The 20802-nt window shown below is 41.9% G+C and overlaps 1 protein-coding gene across 3 annotated transcripts in view; it reads left to right on the forward strand.

Annotated features, from left to right (window-relative positions):
• Window positions 1-20802, forward strand: part of LOC149341611 (protein unc-13 homolog B-like) — a 202414-nt gene that overhangs the window by 154819 nt on the left and 26793 nt on the right. For 2 of the 3 annotated variants that reach the window (XM_089543708.1, XM_089543710.1), the window contains exons 7-16: window positions 1598-1704; window positions 9916-10057; window positions 10698-10739; window positions 11823-11950; window positions 12099-12214; window positions 15911-15973; window positions 17348-17445; window positions 18376-18526; window positions 19568-19636; window positions 20306-20395. In XM_089543708.1, coding sequence (XP_089399834.1) covers window positions 1598-1704; window positions 9916-10057; window positions 10698-10739; window positions 11823-11950; window positions 12099-12214; window positions 15911-15973; window positions 17348-17445; window positions 18376-18526; window positions 19568-19636; window positions 20306-20395 — 1006 coding nt within the window. Of the gene's footprint in view, window position 1; window positions 109-1597; window positions 1705-9915; window positions 10058-10697; window positions 10740-11822; window positions 11951-12098; window positions 12215-15910; window positions 15974-17347; window positions 17446-18375; window positions 18527-19567; window positions 19637-20305; window positions 20396-20802 lie in introns of all 3 variants that reach the window. The other variant, XM_089543709.1, reaches the window with a different exon arrangement.

A 20802-nucleotide genomic window follows, 5' to 3' on the forward strand; every position in this document is an offset into this window, starting at 1 on the left:
GGGCCGTATTTGGCGTGGATGTTAAGAGCCACACGGGTCATCAGAGGGCAGTCAAGCAGAGCGTGCTTGACGGAACCTCCAAGTGGTCAGCTAAAATAGCCATCACCGGTAGGTCCAACACGCCAAAGCCTGCTCATCTTAGTGCTGGTGGCAAAAGTGCTTTTGTGGCATTAATGCTTTAACCTGTAGTGGTGCAAGACTAGATGCCACAGCTTGGATGAGAAGGTGCAGCAATATCCTTTCATGGTGCATTGTTACAAAGTATTACATGCCTCACTAGACATAAAATGATGTGATTGATAATATCAAGTGTGAAACAACCTTGACAGGTGTTGTGTACACGACACCTAATCATGAAAGGGTAAGGGAAGAGTTTTTTTTGGTTTATAATCTGTTTAGCACTGTTGCTCATTAGACTGCAAACTTACAAAAAGTGTGCTGTCCATTTGCCTTGTGGAGTGTGTTATTGTCTAGCTCTTTTGCATACAGTTACGCTGACTCTCAGCTGTTCTTCGCAGCATTCGTGGGACTAAGTGTCAATGTGCTCGGTGCGCACTATGTAGCCACATGGATGTTTACCACTCGCGAAACTGTGCACACATGTTCACTGAAAGAGAAACCATCGCTGGAAAGAAGAACCCATTCATGGAATGGTGTGATCCCAAGGCAAAAGCCCGTTCTCAGCTGATGCACACGTCGGTGTGGAGGACACGTACCCATCGCCTCTCCTCCCTGCTTGCCAAGAGCAACGTGGTGTGTGGTGGTTGTGGTGGTGTGAAGTTGCTGCTTTGCGTCGGTGTTGACAAGCGACCCCCTCCCCTTCCACACCTGCCCTGTGCTATCGTGCCCCACTTCTTGCTGTGCTTCATTTTTGTTAAGTGTTTCAACCTACCTGTGCATTATTCTTTTGTTTTTGTTTGCGCGTGTGGTTTGTCTGGTGACCTACGTTATGTCTCCGTGCGAAATTCTCATGTGCACACTGTCTGAGTTTTATTTATGTGTGCCACTCCAGACAGTTTTTTTGTGCAACTCTGCATCAAGTGTGCAACTACTGTCACTCAGGAGTTGCATTGCATTGCAGGGCAAGAGGCCCTATTTTAAAGCATGCCAAAAGTCAGTACACTATGTCACTGTGAAAGTATTTTAATGTGTTTGAAAGCTATTTTCCACATGAAAAGGATATTTTGGGAATTTCGGTTCTTCGATGGCAAGACCAAAGTGGTCACCTTATTAAAGAAAGGGAAGACACATGTGTAAAAGAAACGCAGTACTCATAAGAATATGAAACAAGAAATGTAGCTTTGGCTTTTTCCCAGTGCCACCAAACAGCCAGGCCTTGGTTGGCAGTTCAGCTTCAAGAGGACGTCCGTGTCAATACTTAAGTGTGCCTTGCTGAACACTGAGCCGTAGCTAACCTTAAAAAATAATATTGAGTGCTTAACTGCACCATGGTAAAGTTTGCCATTCTTACTTTCCGATTCCACTTCCGTATAAGAGCTCGAAGACAGGAAGGCCAAAAAAAAGCACAGGTTTCTTCAGACCTCGGCAGCCACTGATAGCAGCAACAATCGAGAGCCAACCTCTGCTATTATTGCAGGCTGACTTTCACGATTGACGCCGACACTCACATTGACGCCCTCCAGCAAGCTGAAGAATCCATCTTCGAGGGCACGTCGAAGTGGTCGTGCAAAATTGCCATCACAGGTACCAGCGCCATGCCAGCCTCCTGTCGCGTGGCCAGATTGACGTCTACTTTTCCTTTCTATTTTTTTTTCTCAGAACCCGTCTCATATATAGCTTCCTGCTTTTTTTGCGTGTTAATTTCTGACCTGCTGCGTAATGTTTTCTGCTAAGTTTTTTCGTTTTCTTTTTTTACTCATTCCTCGTTAGCCATTCCAAGTGCAAGGATTGCGCTTAGGCTGGTCATGGCTGGTTCTGGCTGACTGGTGCATTTCACTTGGGAGTCTGGTATTTTGTGTCTGAATGTACCAAAGCTGACAGCTTGCAAACTTAGTGATTTTTTTCATCTTTGTTCCTCATGCTAGCTTTGATCATAGAAAACCATATGCCTTATTTTGGCATTATTTTAGGTGAATTTAGTTAACTAAGGTGTTTTTGATTTCTGCCCTCTGCATTGTTTCTTGTAAGCTTTTGTATTGTTCCATTCAAAAGGCAGTACTTTTTGTTTGTTTGTTTCTTACATTATCTCCATCATTGATAATAGTTTACTGAAAGCTTCGTGTGGTTATAATACATAAAAATGAAACTTTCTTGGCAATCTGTTGTGCAATAATAGGAGCAAATTTGCTGGTTGACAAGATTTTTCAGACACAGAATGCTCAGACTCTGCTGCAAGCCTAGTCTTAGATGCAGGCTGCGCTTTTTGTTCATGTTAAGGCCTGCTTGTCATCCAACTTGAAGTTACTTCTTTTAAGTACCAACATTTTTTTTCGACAAATGCATCTGGTGGCTGAAGCCACTCCATTTAGCAGCACTAGTAGGAGTTAACCCGTAGAGGCATGGGTTTTACCCTCCACTTCACACGTGGGTGTCCCCACTCCTCCATCTTTCCACTCGGAGCAAGGTTTCTTTCTTGGTGTGTCTGGGATGAACGCTATCCTGCTAGCACAGCTTGGAATATCTACATACTACCATATAGTGAAAATTCAGGAAGGAATGGCAGCATAAAAGTTAATTAAATCTTCTCCTGGCAGCATAAAATTTTCTGCTTTGCACTTTTTATCATGCAATGTGCATGATTTTTCAGGGTCTCTCTGCTAATGCAATCTTAGCTCATATTTTTTTTTTTTCTGTAGTCTTTCTTGCTACCGCATTATGTGCTTATTGCAAATGAAGCCTAAACCAACAGTTGTAGTGGGGGGTCTTACAAAGTTCTTCTATCTGAAGATTATGCTACCCGATATTAGAAAGGAAAAGACCGAGGCTTTTTACATGCTAATGAAAGGAAAATTTCAAGTTGATGCTGCTAGACTAAACCAATTTTACTGAAGTTTAAACTGTTGCCTTTTTTATATCAGTTGCATGTTGAAGACAAAAGGCTAACGCTACTTTGGCACTGCACTCAAACAGAGCAGCATTAAAAGTGCAGTGCTTATTGAAGTGGCTGCTATGCAGTTTGCTTCACAGTCTAAACCATTCTTTTAGTGCAGTGAGCTGAACTGATGGTCAGTTTGTTTCTTGTACCATGAGATAAAACAGAGCACACTGTCAGGGGCAACTGCCAGTGCTCCAGAAGCACTGGCTTGAGCTGGTACAGCCATGATCAAAAGTTATCAGGCCATGAGGTTTAGTCGGACACTTGCAACACCCCTTAAGCTTAAAAATTTTGTAGCAGAGAGGATGAGCGTCTTCCTCCGTAACCAGAGGTTTGGAACCTTGGGTGCACAGTAACTGCTCAACAACTACATGCATCAGAGACTTTTTAGCAGAACTGTGCCCCCTTGGATGACACTCGAGTTTGCATTTCTTATTGCCGCTGCTGTTGAATATGGTTACATGCAAGCACACTCAAAATATTACTTCACTGAGCTGAGCTGAGTGAGGTACCATGTTGCCCGGTTTGCCCGGTTTGTGCTATTTCTTCACCTCTTTGCTTGTTACTTTGCTTGCTTTGCATGTCACACATGCCTGTTGCAAGTGCGCATGATATGCAGCCTGCCAATGCTTCTTGTGCATGCCTCCCATGCAGGTTTCAAATCACATGCTTGCACTGTGTTGCCTGTCTTCCCAGCAGTGTCCCACTGACCTTGAACATAACAATACTCTTACAGTGAGCATTTCTTGAGACACACACGAGTTCACAAATATTAAATCCTCGTGTGCACTGTATCAATAGGACTTCTTTAGTGTTTGCATTCTCTCTCAACCAACAAAAGCTGCTCAAGCAAAAGACACATTGAAGAATTCTAATGGTCAGCCCAACGTACTACACTTACTTGCTGTGCCATGTGTGTGCAGTATTGGGTGCAGTATTGGGTCACGTATAGTAGTATGACGATCACTTTCAAGTATATTCTCATATTTCTTTGGTCATTCCTAGTTTTTTTTTTTTTTGTAACGAAGTGTACTAGCGGTGCTTGCAGCTTTTAATATGCACTGTACTTGTTCTGTTAAGTGCTCAAAGGCTGTATTGAACAAGCTGCTTAGGCTCTAGGTAATGTGAATAAGCAGCCACTTTAAGCATTGGTCTGGTGTGCACATGCTGTTCTCTGTGATGAGGTTTTGGGCAGATACTGGATCAGTAACCAAACACTGTGCCAATAAAATACCCTATCCTACAACCTAGTATGAAACAGGTTGTGTTACAGTGGGAAACTAAATTGAAGACTTTTTTTTTTCTCTCTCTTTCTTCTTTTGATGTTTGTCATCTCTTTGGCTGATTTTAGATTACTCTTTCCCCACCGTAATCCAAAGTGTCATCCTTCCGATTAAAGACTTTCCTCCTCCTTCCATCGTCTATGAAGAATACCCTAACTTAGTTGCCTTAGGGTTCCCCATACATGCCATTTCAGCATTGGGCAGATGGATAGCCAGTGATGGTTTTTAAGCATGAAATGCTTTTAGCTTCCATTCTCGGCAGACTCAGGCGAACATTGTCTGGGAACAGCAGCAAGCCAGAGGAAGGACATGAAGCATACTTTCCAGAACTTTCCGTCCGAGCAGTTATGTACGCGTTGGTGTACGCTAAAGGAACCAACACGGGGAGAGCGGAAATACGTGGTGTGGGCTTTCGAAGGCTCTGCTTTTAAGGCGAAGATTGGATTGCCGGTAGCACCGCTGTAACACAGTCTGTGTTACAGTGATTGGACCTCCTCTTCAGCTGCAAGACAGCATCCGCTGGCGTAAAAGTGACTCAAATACTGAGGCTGTGTTCGTATGAACCTCAGCCTGAGGCTAAACAGCTGACAGACTTGGAGCTTCTATAAAAATGGGTGGGTGGCAGAAAGAGAAGGCACATGTCCTTACGCCAGAGCGGTGCCACAGATGTCTGCAGTTTGGCTACAGTCTTGTGTCTTTGACTAGCAGGCGCATGCACCTCCAGCTCATTCTGCACTTCACAGTGGTCGGCAGCACAAGTACTTTGTAGTGTTTTGTGGCTAGCACCATCTATAGTCTATCCTAGACTGTGCTATGCTGGTACTGCACAGCATTTACATTACCTTTTTTGCTCAAATTTTGTTTAGGTATTGGATGAAAGTCAGTACAGATTATTTTAATGCACGAAATCACGGTTGAAAGAATATGGGGTTTTCAATAATGCAGCTTTTTGTAATAAATGGAAAGATTGCTTCCCTCTTAGTTATCTTTGATGCAGTTTCACTGCACCTGAACCGTATCTGCTCGAAAGAGTTCAATTCTTAGTAGACTCTCCTCAGCTACAATTAGCATTTGCACACCAGGCTTTATGTTCCAAGCGGCACTGTTCATGAGCAAGAGATGGTTTTCAGACTTTGATGAGCTAAGTAACTAGCTCATCTTTGTGGACAGCAACACTGTATTGTCATAACAGCTAACGCTGGCGGCTTAGCTTCTGCATTGCATATTGATAATGCCTATCTAGACAATTGTCATTTAGCATACAGCCAAATTAAAATTGTAAACATAACGTGTTTTACTGTAGATGGTAAACATATTGCAATTTCTTATCTCATTACACTGATAATTATGATGAGATCACAGGAAAGAATAGCCTAGGATGTATGTGCAATATTTTAAAGGCATAATGCAGCTTAATTTCTTTACTCAGTACATGTGCATAGGATGAAAACAAATTGCAGTTTGTGGCAAACCTTGCCTGTTGTGCTTCATCATAATAGCACCAACTTGAATTTTATAGCAACAAAGGCATCTTTTAAATATAATTGGAAGTGCTTGTTGAGTAATTGTGCTTTCTTTCATGTAGTGAAGTGTTTGGCTGACAGAAAAGCTCATTTGAAGGTCATCTGGTCAGGATGGATTACAACATAGCATATGAATGGTAGTGCCTACTGCAAAGCGAAAAGATTGACTTTCTGTCTCTCATTCAGTGTACTTGCTCATAATGAGACAGAGGGTGGGGGAAGTGGTCAAAATATACTCGAATAGATGGCACAGGGTAACACGTGTAGACTGGCCAGAAATAGTCGTCACTGTGGGTAAGCGTATTACTAGCAGTTATTTGGACGAGGATCAGGGTCATAAATTTTGACGAGGAAAGAAGAGATCACATTGTCACAGAATGTAATGTGTAGCAATAATCTGTGCCATATGTTTGAGAATATTTGGCCAGTTTCTTTTTCATTCCACATTTTGAACAAGACTGGAATACTTTTTATTTAAAAATTTATCTGCAAACTGTAAAATGATCTGTATAGACATTTTCTACTGCTAAAATAAACTTGGAAGTAATGAGAATTCATAAACAGAAAGATTTTCATTCAGGGACATTAATTAATAGTACACTAGTCTTATCATATGGGTTTGATGACTGCACTTCATGACTGAGAACTAACTGCATTATAGTTTAACCTTCATAAACTCAAATATTTTTACATTTACATTCTTATTATACTGTAGTATTTGTAATTTATTTATTTTTTGTAACACATATGTGTAATAAGTACTAAAAGAATCTTAAAGGAGCACAGCCATCGCTATAGGTCAGTTGTAGCACTGTATGTCTAGTGGGAAGGTAAAGGTTTCTGTCTCCACAAATGGCATGTTTTCCTTTCTTCTACTTCCCTGCTCTTTTTTGCTACAATCTGTAAAATTAAAAATTTATTTTACCAATACATTTAGAAGTGCGACAGTGCGACAGTTCCTATGCTCTGTCTGGTTTCAAAGGCTGTTGTTGGCTTGTTATACAGAAATTGCTATGCAAAGTGCTCAATTTCAAGTGTTCCTGCTATTGCTTCACATAACTGAACAGCGAGCAGCACAGAAGCCAAGATGCAACGCGATTTGCTTTTCACACTGTTCAGATTAGTCCCGTACATGACTGAGCTTGTGTGGCTATAGGGTTTTATTGTCATGTTTAGCTATTTGTCAGCACCACGGTGTAAGAGTAGGTTAGGTGAGAGAACGCCCGTGACCAGCGCCCTGTCATAACATTCTACTTTTGGAGGCAGCCGACAGATGGCGCAACCAACTTTTCCCCGCTCCGCGAGCGGCCGGGCCACATCGGCGCGAGCGCTATACGTTGCTTTGGGCCTGTATTTTCTTGAACTGCGTGGTTAACTTGCCTTAAGATTTCCTATTCTGGTATTTTACTTTGGGGATATAAGTTATCCTTTATTTACATGAAAACATTTCACCTCTTTTAAACAAAGCGTCGAGATCAGTATAAGCAGCCGCTTAGGAGGGACTAGGCGACGTTGCGTTGGTGGCATGCATGTGCGTTTAATAAAACACTGCCGTTTATTTCGCACTGCAGGCTTCTTACTAACTCTATCAGTTATTAGATATTGCCAAATATTACCCTGTGCAAGGAAAGGACCCATACCAATGCCGAAAATATACACGGGCGCAACGCCTCGGATGTTAGCGCGATATTACGATAAAATGAATTATATCCATACTCGCCCCGCAAAGATCATGAAGACGCTTCACTGCACAAAAGTGAAAGCTCTTAAAAATTTATTGAACAATTTTGACAAAAGCACAAGTCCGAAAACAACAGGTTAATGTGGGAGAATAAAGTGAGGAAAATATGTGCTGCAAAGTAAATTTCAGCTCTCATGCAGTCGCTTCGACCCATGGGCTCACACAACTTTTGACAACTTTCACAAGTCTTTCTGACTTTTCAACTGCCTGCAATATTGGCGCATACGCAAGCACACGTAGTAGTGGATCAGTTTCGCAAGCATGTCTTTTTTGTGAAGACTGCATGGAAATGTAAACTTGTATTTTGTAAATAGTGTACAAAGCTCTCCCCTGTCCTTTCTTGCTGTCGCTCCCGTCTATACTTCTCCTCACTATCATCTCCCTTTCCCTTTCATTTCCGCCGGCTGCAGCTCGGGTGCTTAAGATATTAGATAGCAATTGCCGCGGCCGGCAACACTCTTTTGCTTCACTTTTTTATTTTTTTAAATAAACGACTACCACCACCACCACTTTTCCGGAACAGCATCAATTGCCCTATCGAACGCATATCTGTCACTTGCATATTTTTGAAACTTTTCCTCGCAGTATTTGAAAAGATCAAAAAGATGCATATTCGGCTGCGTCAGCCTGCCTCGTTTTTAAATTCACCAGATCGGCTTCAGGCGCGTTTGCGATCCCTTTTGTTCCCTCAAGCGCCTCCTTGCAAATCGTGAAGGAGGCCTCATTTGCAAGTTTTCTTGAGACAAAGCCAGTGAGGTAGTATACAATGCAGTCTACAACGTCTGCGTCGCAGTCATTTAGCTCAAATATGTCATCACATTCCCAGCTGCCGTCTTCGATCAGCCCATCAAGCTTCTGCTTCAATTCTTGCAGTTTCTTTGGGCGCTGCATATCTGAACTCTGATATATCTCCCTTGAATCCGCCAGAGTAACAACGGCAGCCTGACTGGTATCAGGCGCTGCACAGTTTCCAAACTGCGTGCGGAGGTTTTAACGAAGAATACATGCTTAGCATGCGATATAACTGCAAGAATGTGGGAAAGGTCGGATGTTCATTTTGACCTCCCGCCTGTCTGATAATTCCGAAAAAGCATTCCAAGGGGTCCTGGTTCATTTTGGCCGACAACGCGTACTTGAAACCGCAGTCTTTCAGAAGGTAGATAGAAAGTTGTTGGACAGATTTCAGAGTAACGCGCAAACCTTCGGCAGTCGACTGGGTCAAAAAGAGGTCTTTTGCAATGTCTCCATTTACAACCTGTTGTTCCCATGTGTCGAGCCATTCAGATGCAGTTTGGAGAGTAGTGAAATCTCTGCTTCCTAGTCAAATGCCCTCTGCAGGGTACCGGCGGTTCAGAGCATCGAACAGGTCGTTCAAAAAAAGTGTAAATTTAGCTGTCGGTTCCGCATCAGCCAACATTGGCGCACCTCTGCGTGCATAAAACATGATTCCTTTGGCAACAGAATTGCTGAAAAGCTGTGTCGCCAGCTTCACCCTCATCTTGAGCATGTTCGATGGGTTTACATGATTGTAAGTAAGTAAGCGAGGGCACTTGATCCGTTTTGAAAGGTAGCTCGGCGCCCCTTCGAAGATAGATGGAATGGCGTCTTTTGTAAGGCCCACTCTTCTCTTGCCGGACATTAGCACGCGGCCATCAATTTCCGCTGACCACGTCTTCAGGATGAAGTGGGGAGCAAAATGCCTGTCCCAAACGCGATCCGTTCTTCGTAGCACACGGTCCTTGCGAGGTATTGCTCGCTGCCACGCTTAGAGCCTTGCTTCATCCTGGGGCGGCTTGAAAAGCGAGTACTTTTCCTTACACGATCTGTAGCCGCTGCTACAAAATGGCACGAAGCACTTCACCACCACACTGCCGCATAGAATAAGTTGATCTGAGAGTCAGATTTGACAAAACGCACGCGTGAAAGCAGGAACAAGCCGAAGCAGACAAAAACAATCCAACGGCGCGAAGGGCGAAAGCGGGAGACCCGGGGAACATGCAGTAGCGCCCTCTGTTGACCGGCCGTGTAAGCAGAATGCTCCCACCTCCTCTCTACGTAGCGGCTCGCTCGCGCTGTTCCCTCACCTAAACTATTTCTTACACCGTGGTCAGCACTGTCCGAATGCAGCAATTGCTGCAGCTTTGATACAACCCACTGTACTCATCATTTGCTGGACTTCATTATTGTCTAAGCGTAGCTTGAGTGGCCTACCAAGTTAGTAGTCTATTATTCTGTATTGTGCAGATGTGGTTATGCTGCGTGCTAAATCAGTGAAAAAAATGTAACTGTTGCCTAATCTGGCTTTACGTGCAGTCATATGCGCGCAAGGTCTCATAGCGAAAGACAAAAGTGGCACAAGCGATCCCTACGTGACAGTTCAAGTGGGCAAGACCAAAAAGAGGACGCGGACCATGCCGAGAGACCTGAATCCGGTGTGGAACGAGAAGTTCTGTTTGTGAGTTTGTCCTCTTACTTTCTTTGAAGTAAGGGCGCCTCAAAAAAGGAAAATGGCTCTTGGTACAATCTTTCTTTGCCCCATCAACTTTTAACACCTTTCAACCTGGCTGCTAAGGCTGGGGACAGAAAATATGCTGTGAAGATTAGTCTTTCATTGGCTCTTGGCAAAGACCTTGCCATTGTAGTTGTATGGCTGTTCATATATTAGTTGTGGTAAGTGGCTCACTGGATTTGAGTCATGTAAGCTCATCAGCCAAGCTCCAGTGGCGTAGATTCTATGCTGTCTTTGTGCTTTTTAGCAGTTAAGTTTCTGTTATGTTTTTAACATATGTGCCAGGTAATAGATATTGTCTGAATGTCAGCTGGCAGATTATTTCAGTACATTACTTGTTTGAGGTCACAGATTTTTTTTTTCATATAATTTGTTGTGTGTTGTTCTGCACTGCGATTTTCTTTTCTTACCATAGCTGGTGCCTTTGAGTGATGAAGTTTGCATGATAAAAATTCTGTAATTTATTCTCTGTAGTAATGTTATTATAATTTTGTTTTTGTTTATTCATTTTGGGCCATACACAGATGCTAATTTTCAGTGCATGCTACTAAGAGAGCTGTGCTACAAATTGCCTTGACTTTTTCAGTGAATGCCATAACTCTTCGGACCGTATTAAAGTGCGAGTTTGGTAAGTCACCACATTTTCCACCCTGTACAGCCAAAGCTAGCAGCTCATATTTATTACATGTTTACTGTAAGAAAGGGGTTCTCAAATTGGGTACTGCAGAACCCTTGGGTTTCTTGGAGCGCTTTTTGGGTTCCTCAGACATCTAACTCCATGCATGCCTTAACCACCACCACCTCCTCCCCTTTATCTACTTTACTTTGTATTTGCTTACCTGCCGTAACCCTCTAACAGCCATTCAAAATTATTGAATTTGGCCATTTTCTTCAGGGGCGGTGCACTGCATGCTCATAAAGAAGAAAGTTTGGCTATTTGATGCTTGGTATATTGTTGCGACACGGTTACTTTGATGAAAAAACATGAGGTAGCGAGAGGGGACACATAGGACACTGCATTTCTCATTGACCCTTCTAGTGTGAATTTGAAAAAAAAAAAAAAAGCTAATGCTGTGTCCTGGTGTTCGTTCTCGCTGTCTCTTGTGTTCTTTCATGCTAGTGACCATGTCACAGCTGCATGCTCTTATCTGCATGCATGTCAGGCAGGAAGTAATGGAAGCCAAGGCATACAGGGTCATAGCACCTTTTAAAAGCCATTGGGGTTCTTCACAGCTCAAGAGATAAAGACTCATGCTTAGGATAAAATTTCAGATGGAAGTCTTACCTTATGCGTACAGGACAGAAGCTAACAGTCACCGAAACCAAGAAGCATAAGGGATTTTTTTTGTTTCAATTTTTTGCATTTATTAATTGGAAATTAACAGTGCAATTATTTTATCACTTAAAGATACTTGATGAGAAAGTAGAAAAAAGAAAACAACCACGTGCCACTGGTGGGACCTGAGCCCATGACCTCTGAATTTCGTGTCCGGTGCTCTACCAACTGGCCTACGGCGGCGGCTGTCCAGTTTTCTGCATTATGAAAATAAAAGTTTTTGCTTGTTATCATGCAAGTTTGCAGCGAATTGTAAAGCTAGAAATCGTGGCCAGGTCTGAAGCATTTTGATTTTGTTTTGCTATATCTGAGAAATTCTTGACTATCACTGTCTAAACACTACCACCAAACCACTTTATTTTTTTTTTTTTGCAGGGATGAAGATAACGATTTGAAGTCAAAGTTGCGGCAGAAGTTGACGAGGGAGTCGGACGATTTTCTTGGCCAAACAATCATAGAAGTCAGAACCTTGAGTGGAGAAATGGATGTCTGGTACAACCTTGGTAAGTTTCGTTAGAATTGGTGGGAAGTGTGCTATCTGCCGTTTGTGTGAGGATGCATTTTCATTTGTCGAGTGCATAGCAGAAAACAGGAAATGCATGTGAGCTTTGAAGGCACAAGTAACACCGCCTTATGCAACTCGTCTTTCAGAGAAACGTACTGACAAGTCTGCAGTGTCTGGAGCTATTCGGCTTCATATCAATGTTGAAATCAAGGGTGAGGAAAAGGTGGCACCATACCATGTGCAATACACCTGCCTCCATGAAGTGAGTTTTGTACCATTTTCTTCAGCGGGGGGCCATATTTTCCAATATCAAACAAAGTAAAATGTGTGTTAACACGTTCACTGCATCGTGTGTAACCAGTGGGTCACGTTGTGCATTCGTGCTGTGCAGCAACGAATGGTGAGTCGCTCGATGAATCCGTGGGTCAGCTCTGATTTATCAAAGAGCCTGCAAAAAGCACACCTACCATGTCGCTTTTGTCACTTATTGGCGGTTATAAGAATTTGGTTCACCGTGGCTCTCTGTTCATTGTAGCTGTGCATTCTCCTGACACACCCAAGAAAATTAAAAGGTGGCTCACCAGTGGGCCACGCCGCACAGGTTTTAGGGCTCTGAAAATCGCAGCCGCAGTGAACGTGTTAATTATTATCATCATCACGAGAAAAATAAGGTTTTGTTTAGCTTTTTCTGCATTTTGTTATGACGTGTTACAAGGCGTGTGGTAACTTATGTGACTGGTTGCCCTGCTTGTTGGGTTACAAAAGAATGCTATAAACCTGTGCAGTTTGTTCATCTTTTTAGTGCTTTTTTAAGTACAGTGGAAATTTTGCATAATACCCGTGCCACATGGACAAATTTAATTCCATTAAGTGCGTATTACCTTAAATTTGAATGGCATTCACACAGTGCCCTACACTTATATTTAATGGAATTAGCCTTACTGACATTCATGACCTGCTGAATTGGGCACAGCTTATTGACACGATAAATGAACACCCTTATCCCCTATCGTCACATTGAAAAGCATGCAACTACATTAGAAACAACCTTCTATCAAGTAGCAAAGGTTTTGTTCATAACTTTTAGACAGGTGAAGCACCTCTATTACATTTTCATTGCCATAGCATCATTTTTACTGCCACTTCTGACTGACACTCTTAGCTTGTATGCTCATGCACGAGTTTAGGGCTACTTTTTCAACTTGTCAGCCAACCAAGAACAGCGGCATTTTCTGCAAGATAATTCTCATATTTAATTTGGATAATATTGAGGAGATTTTGTGCAATGAACTCTGCATACAATCAGGTAGAATTTCTGACTGGCTTGCAGGCATTGTCATCAACTTGACGCACACATAATGACTAAATCTGGATTTGTAGTGCTGACTCTGAAGTGCGACGGTTGACATATTTAACGCATTCAGAATTTACTTTAATTTCTTGTGCGCTTGTGGCACGGGTATAACATACTCTGAAGTCTCATTAAAATTAAATCAGTCAAGACGAATTTTCAGATAGAATGAGCAGTGTGAAATCGTTTAGTTGGTTTTCCCTTGAGATGCAATGTAAAAAAAAGAAACAAAGGTGGTTGCGACGAACTGTCTTGCATGTTTCGCAGTGACCGCAAAAGTAGGCAACCCTGGGCGATGGTACTCACAAAGCATTGCCGCGGCACTGTCGAGAAAATAAAAATATTAGAACACCTCTGCGCAAGAAAGCGCACCCCCCCCACAAGACAGCTTCCATGCATCTTCATGAAAAAGTGCGGAGAAGCTATCTTGCGGGGGCATGCTTTCTAGTGGAGAAGCTTTCTTGCTGGTGAGGGTAAGAGAGGGAACCTTCACTTTTGTGTGTTAACGGCGCAGAGACCTTATGTGGCCAGATCTCAGCACTGCGTGCGCATCATGTGCCTCACGTTGCATCCGTTGAACTAAAAGTTGTGTAGGCTCGCTGTGCATCCGCCTGTTGAGTAAGGGTTTAAACAGCTGGGAGACGAATTTACAGCTGACGCTCCACTGCAATACGTGTTATTGTTATTTCAGCGCCGCACACACATTACCTGCGGCGAATGGAAATACGCGTGGTGCACTTGCTCGTACGGTTGGTAACAGCCATGCTACGGAAGGAGCAAGATGAGAGAGCCACGCAAAAGTTGGAGGGAAAGCAGATATCAAAAAAAAAGAAGGACACTAAGGTAGAGGAAAAGAGATGGTGAAAAAGAAAACTAAAGTAATGCTCTTCAGCTCATTTCGTATGTATATTACAATAGATGTTCTATTTGCAGTCATCCTCTTAGATAGTGGAACAAATGTTCTATTTACAGTCATCATCTTAGTGCTAGGCCATTTTATTCATTGATGTCACGTAAGAATATTCAGACACACCTAACCTGTTGACATCCTTTCCGGGGCACTTATAATAAGATGAACAAATTTTCACGGTCCCTACTGTACTGAGTTTTCTGGCATACCAAGGCACTTTTAAAAGCATTTTCTTTTTCACCAACTCCAATCCAGACATGTAGCAACCTCTAACTTCATGTAATTCAGCACGGCACAGCACGGCCAACATAGGCAGTTTCTTAGCTTGGCCATGCCATAATATCCTCCCATGCTTGCATGATATGCTGTTAAATTTGCATGTCCTGACTTTTCTGGCCATACATTCTTTGTTATGTCTTATATTGCATAGCAAATGAAGCAGTTTTATTTGAGTGTTCGATCTGAACTTCTGGGGCTACAGTCAAGCCCACTTATAACAATACCGGTTATAACAATATATTGGATATAACAATGGTCAGTCATGGCACCATCAGCTTTACCATGTGTTGTATGGCAAAATAAACTGCTTATAGCAATGCTGTCAAGGCACATTATTGGTTATAACAATTAAATCTGGTAATTGATGTCAACCATTATAGAAAAAAAAAACAAGGAAATACTACAACCATACAGCAAAACCATGCTTACAACACAAAAGCTGGCTTAGTCCGTTGGGCGGCCCCACGGACTATGCCAGCGCAGCGACGCCACAAAAGCAAAAGAGCCCTTGAATGCGTTCCCGTGAGCAAAAGGCCCATGCAGAGAAGAATGTAGGGAGCATGATAGGGAGCCTTGGCGGAGCAGTCGAATATTTGTTGTTTTTAAAGGGTGCCCCGCTTCCAGAAGAAAATGTGCAGCCGCGTTTTTCTTGTGAGCTACGGCTGGTGCCGGCAGCACATACGTTGTCCCATCTTCCGCTGTTCTTCGCTAACTTCCCCACGGTCCACACTTCACAAATTTCCTGTGTCCCAGGGGCAGGAGTCATTGCGTCAGGCGAGCTGCTGCATTGCTGCATTGGCTACGCGTGCCATGTGTGCCCCAATCAGTCTGTGCAGTGCGCGTGCGTGCAGCCAGTGCGGTTTTTCTCTTGTCAGCTGTCACTGCACCCTTAGTTTTGCATGCTTCTTGAATTTCCCGTAAGAATCACTTCCGGAAAGCCGGCTTGATTCCTGTGACATGGAGGTGCGGCGAAGCTCCCAGTGGTGCAGTGATGGCGTTGCTTTGGTCATCGGTGAATGGTGAACATTGTTCCGGTTCCCTGAAGTTCGAATTAATGAGCTTTTACAGGCATCAAAACAATCAAATCCCTCCAGGTATTTACTGTCAGTAAATGCTCGCAAGTTTGTCATCTTTTCTTTTTTTCGGCACAACCCTGTTATAACAATTACTGGTTATAACAATGGTATTTCCATGGCACCTGAATATTGTTATAAGTGGGCTTGACTGTATATAATAAATGTCGACAGCTTATTCCTTCTTGTGTATCCTCATTCTTATAGCACTAATGTACATCTACGCTAACTGCTGAAATGTTATCTGTATAACTCCTGGTTCTTCTCTAAAATGTATGCATCATTTGTGTCGGTTTCACCTGTGTTACACTGATAACTTGACATTTGTTTTCATCACATTTGCAGAGTCTGTTTTATTACCTCTGTGAGCAAAATGCAGGAGTTGTGAAGTTGCCAGAAGCAAAAGGGGTAAGAACCTAAACTACGCCACTCAGTCTGTACAGAGGCTTCTCTAAGAATGGTGCCGTAATATCACTCATTTATTTGCTGGGCAGCGATAATAAGACAGTCTTGTTTAAACCACAAAAGCTACTACAACTATCCACAGCTTTTATAATAAGATATGACAAAACAGTACACCGGACTACTGTGTGCACAATTGCTTTTGTTGCCTTACTGCTGTTTTCAGAAAAGTCTCTCGAGGTGTTTTTTTACACTCATCAGTGTACATTCTATGAATTCTGCAATGATCTAACTCATTTATATATAGGAAAGTCTCAGTAAAGCAAGTCTGTTGATGTATAGGAAATCTTTATCATCCAGAACTCTCATCAGAAACGACTAGGCATAATGCACCAGACCAAAAATTCCTTGGGTCATTTTGTGTCTTTCCTTGACACTTAGCAGCGTATATTGCGCTAGCTTGACTAGTGTCACTTGCGTCATTTGTGTTTTGTTTGGCGTTGCAAATTTCAAGAGTGCCTGCTACTTTGTGACATTCGTTCGAGGTCATGCAGTCAGTACACACAATTGAAATGTGCAAAGCCGTGTGCATTTATTGCGAGGGGTGTTGCTGAGCTATCGGTATGTGCCGATGAACATTAAGGGCAATCAGGGTTTTGGGTGCTTGTGCGGAGTTCACTGTTTTCCTTGTCCTAACACCCAAGTTCCCTCGTGCATTGAAGGGAAGAGCTTTTTAATGCTGCCATTGTAGCCTTCTAAACACACTCTGGATTAAGATACTCGCTCATTGCATGGCTATGAAGCATCAGAAGAGGAATGCCTAGAAATAATGATGAATTTCCTAACCTGCAGTAGTTAGCTGCTACTGCAACACCATGGGACAAAGCTGTGATGTCACATTAGTGATGGAACTGTGACTGATGTTACTTCAGAGCCATATTAGTTCTTGTGTGTTTGAGCATGGCTTAAAAAATATTTGGGCTGGAATTCGATTCATATTAGTAAGCTTCATATCAGGGACTCGAGAACTTTTTTTGAGTGGAGGTGCAGGACTGAGTTTGTTCAGTTATTTGTTTATCTCTTCTATGGTTTATTAAAACAGCTATTCAAATTTATTAACTTTTTATTTAAATTCTTATATTGTATGTGGTCGTAATGTGGTTGACTGCATTAAAAAAGTTTGCGCATAGTCTGTTTCACCATAACAAAAAATTATGAGCAATTCTAGGAAATTTTCAGTCCCCTTTGGGTTCTGGTTGTCGAGAGTCAACCAGACTACCTTCTACACGCACGAAACCCCTTTCGTGTGGTTAGCATCTGCAAGTAGTGTTGCATTTGAATCCCACTGCAGATTCTTATGTTCCAAGTATTTTCCTACAGGATGATGCATGGAAGATCTACTTTGAGGAAAACCCACAAGAGATTGTGGATGAGTTTGCAATGCGATACGGGATTGAGTCTATATATCAGGCAATGACGTAAGTACTTTTTTTCTCTAGAGACTTTGTGAGAAGTCCTTACTTCTCACAAAGTCTTTAATTTTAATTTATAATGCTTCCACGAGTTAGTTATTGTGGGTGTTTTGTGTATTTTGTAAATAAGGTGTAAATTTGTAGATTGGAAATTTTGTGTAAATAGGGTATTTTGTGTCCCGCACAAGAGCGAGCACTGGTAGTAAGTTCTCCTTTGCCACCTAAGAAAAACTCGAATTATGGAAATTTTCACTGAATAACCTGATTTATACCCTAATTTGAACTAAAAAATTATTGCCTGATTTCTACCCTCCGAATTCTGGAAAAAGAGGACACAAAAACGAAAAGCCCCAGTTATAGTGGATTTTGGGACAATGCCAGCTTCACAGCAATGCACTACCATGCCTTGGCACTTTCACAAACCCTATTGTGATGGGCACACTGTTGTACCCATGGATCATTGAAGCTTAAAAGCCAATTCCTGCAAACATGGTGTTCAAAATCTTCTGTAAGTGTTCTGTTAGCAAGCAGCTGGATGGATTAGAAGATGAGGAAATCTTGGGCAGCAAAGATGAATCTTGGGAAAGTGGAGTCACAACGATCATTGAATGCGATCACGGATGAGAGAATGGGGTATCTCGAAATGCCATTGTTGTTGCAACAAACTGAGTGCTGTTCACACACGTATTGAAGTGTGTATGGTTATTTTCTACAGCTGAGTGTATACCAAAAGGTATTTTTGTTGCTATCGTGAGGGTCAGAATTAGGAATGCGGGTTATGTTCAGCGGTGGGTGATGCATGCAAAAACACATTAAACTTGTGGGTCATCAGTATGTGCATTTAATCACTCAGTGAAACGAGTAAGCCACCAGACAATGTTGCTGGGGCTGCTTGGGCATCTTCTACATGTGTCGTGCATACTGGCAACTTTTCAGGCACTTCCACTGCCTGTCAGTCAAGTACATGTGCCAAGGGGTGCCTGCTGTAATGAGCACCCTCCTTGCCAACATCAACGCCTACTATGCACACACGGCTGCGTCATCTGCGGTCTCTGCCAGTGACCGCTTTGCCGCTTCTAATTTTGGCGTAAGTCCCCCTCCCCTTATGGTCATTATCTTGTGCAGCATTTGTCCATTCGAACCCATGACTGATTTGACATGTCGGCTAATGTCAGCATGGCGGAGTTCATCTTGTACGCATGTGACACAGCTAAAAGACTCATAGTTTGACAAGACAACAGCGAACAGTCAGCTTCAGCTGTGAGCCTGAATCAGATTTCTCACAAACTTGGGCACATAAGCCAAATAAGTAATATACCTTTTACGAAAGGCTTGCCATAGTCTGGCTTTATAGAAAGCCTTGAAAGAACAAGAACATGAGAATTTAAGTAGTGTTAAAGTATGATATTTTGAAGCAGGCATTCATTGGCATTCAGAACATCCAAATGCACTGGCTTTATTGCATTAGCTACACATCGTAATTGTGACATCTGTCAACAAGCTGCGCACATAGTCTTTCCACACTCATTCTTAAAACATTATTGACAGAAACTGTGCAGTGGCCGATGTATCTCTCAACCTTCCGAATTCTGAGGATTTACTAGCACAACTGCATGTCTTTGTCTACTGGAATATAGAGACATTTGAAACTAAATCTTGTAAATAAAGAAGTAGGCATGTACTTCTAGGCATATATTCATTGGTTTTAGCCTGTCCAATTGCTTTATTGCTAATTGATCCTGAATGGTAGGGGAAACATTTCGCTGCATGACTGAAAAAAAAAAGAGCCAGTAAGGAAAAGAAAAATACAACTACTAATATACAAATAGTATTGAAGTATATATTTAGTAAACTCCTTAAGGCACATGAAAGTTACATTCAGATTGAATCATTCCAGTGACATAAACTCTTTTCATTCTGGGGTGCAAATATAGGGGCTTCTAAATGCTTATTTCTTTGAAGCTGTAAGATTTAGTGCCCCCTGAGAGTGTTGCTAAAAAAATATATAGACCTTCAGGCAGTTGTGTAGCTTTAACTGCTTGAAAACTAACACTAGATATAATCTAGCAGAGTAACAATTAGTAATTTACTCACAATGTTTGTTTCATCGACTTCTTTTTCTTTACAGAAAGAAAAGTTTGTAAAAATCCTAGATCACTTGCATAATTCCCTAAGAATTGACCTCTCTATGTACAGAGTGAGTACACATTTTTTTTTCTCTTTTTCTCAGCACACATGCTTTTATTAGTCTTGTAATGGTTTGTTTAATTGTTCTCTAAATTCATTTGCATAAGAAGATCTCAGACAATCTTATTTCATTAATTTCTTGATATGGTCCTTAGCACATACATTGTTAATGATAGTGGTCATGAAACAAAAAGCGCATTTCTTGATTGTTTCTCTTAATTGCTGCAAAACTGTTGACCGTAGAAGTTGGCCTAACAGTTGGCCTGAATTAGTTTTTCACTAGGTCTCATTAATGACGCACATAGCTGGCAATGGCTGTACATTTGAGATGATGTCCATGCCTTAGCTTGAGTTTTATTTTGCAGTGCTCTACTATATTTTTGTACTAACAGACGAGCATCCACTGAGATGTCTAATTAGACTTAAAGGTTCACAGTCACAGGTTGTGGGACCTGACAAAAGTATCCACCAAATTGTTCCAGTTGGCCTCTTTAACATATGATACCTCTATCACAAAAATTCAACCAGCATTTTTCAGTTTATCTAAATTAAAGCAAGCATTACGATGCTGGAAATAAAAAATAACAGAAAGCCACTAACATGTGTACACATGATCCTGTGATTTTCTTAATAATCAGAAGTATTCCTTTGCTTCATTTCCTTTTTTTGTGTGTTTCAGAACAATTTTCCAGCATCTTCACCAGAAAAATTGCAAGATTTGAAGTCCACTGTAGACCTTCTCACTAGCATCACTTTCTTCAGAATGAAAGTAAGCAACAGAATACTACGTTTTGGATATGCTTTCTTGCTTAGCCTAATATAGCTTAGGGGTGCATGTGGAGTGTTTTATATTTTACACAGCTGTCTAACTGCAAGTGCAGCTGTATACATCCCACAGGCCTTAAGTATGTGTTTACCAAACACCCACACGGTCTGTGAAGAGTTGAGGAATTTCCAATGTTATACTGAATTATGGGACAAAATTGTGAAGCTTCTAAAGGTTGCAGAAGTGCTTAGTGTATGCCTAAAAAATGACATTGCACATGGCAGAGAACAAAACCACACAAGCCCACCTGCAAGGTGCTGTTCACATAGTACAGTTTATGGGATAAATGTGCATGGGGACATGTAAATTCTTAGTGCAGTCCCATGCTTTTTACTAAGAAGATCATTTGA

The sequence above is a fragment of the Amblyomma mixtum genome, chromosome 5 (genome assembly GCF_055824585.1).
Source record: "Amblyomma mixtum isolate Tamu chromosome 5, ASM5582458v1, whole genome shotgun sequence".
NCBI classification, from domain to species: Eukaryota; Metazoa; Arthropoda; class Arachnida; order Ixodida; family Ixodidae; genus Amblyomma; species Amblyomma mixtum.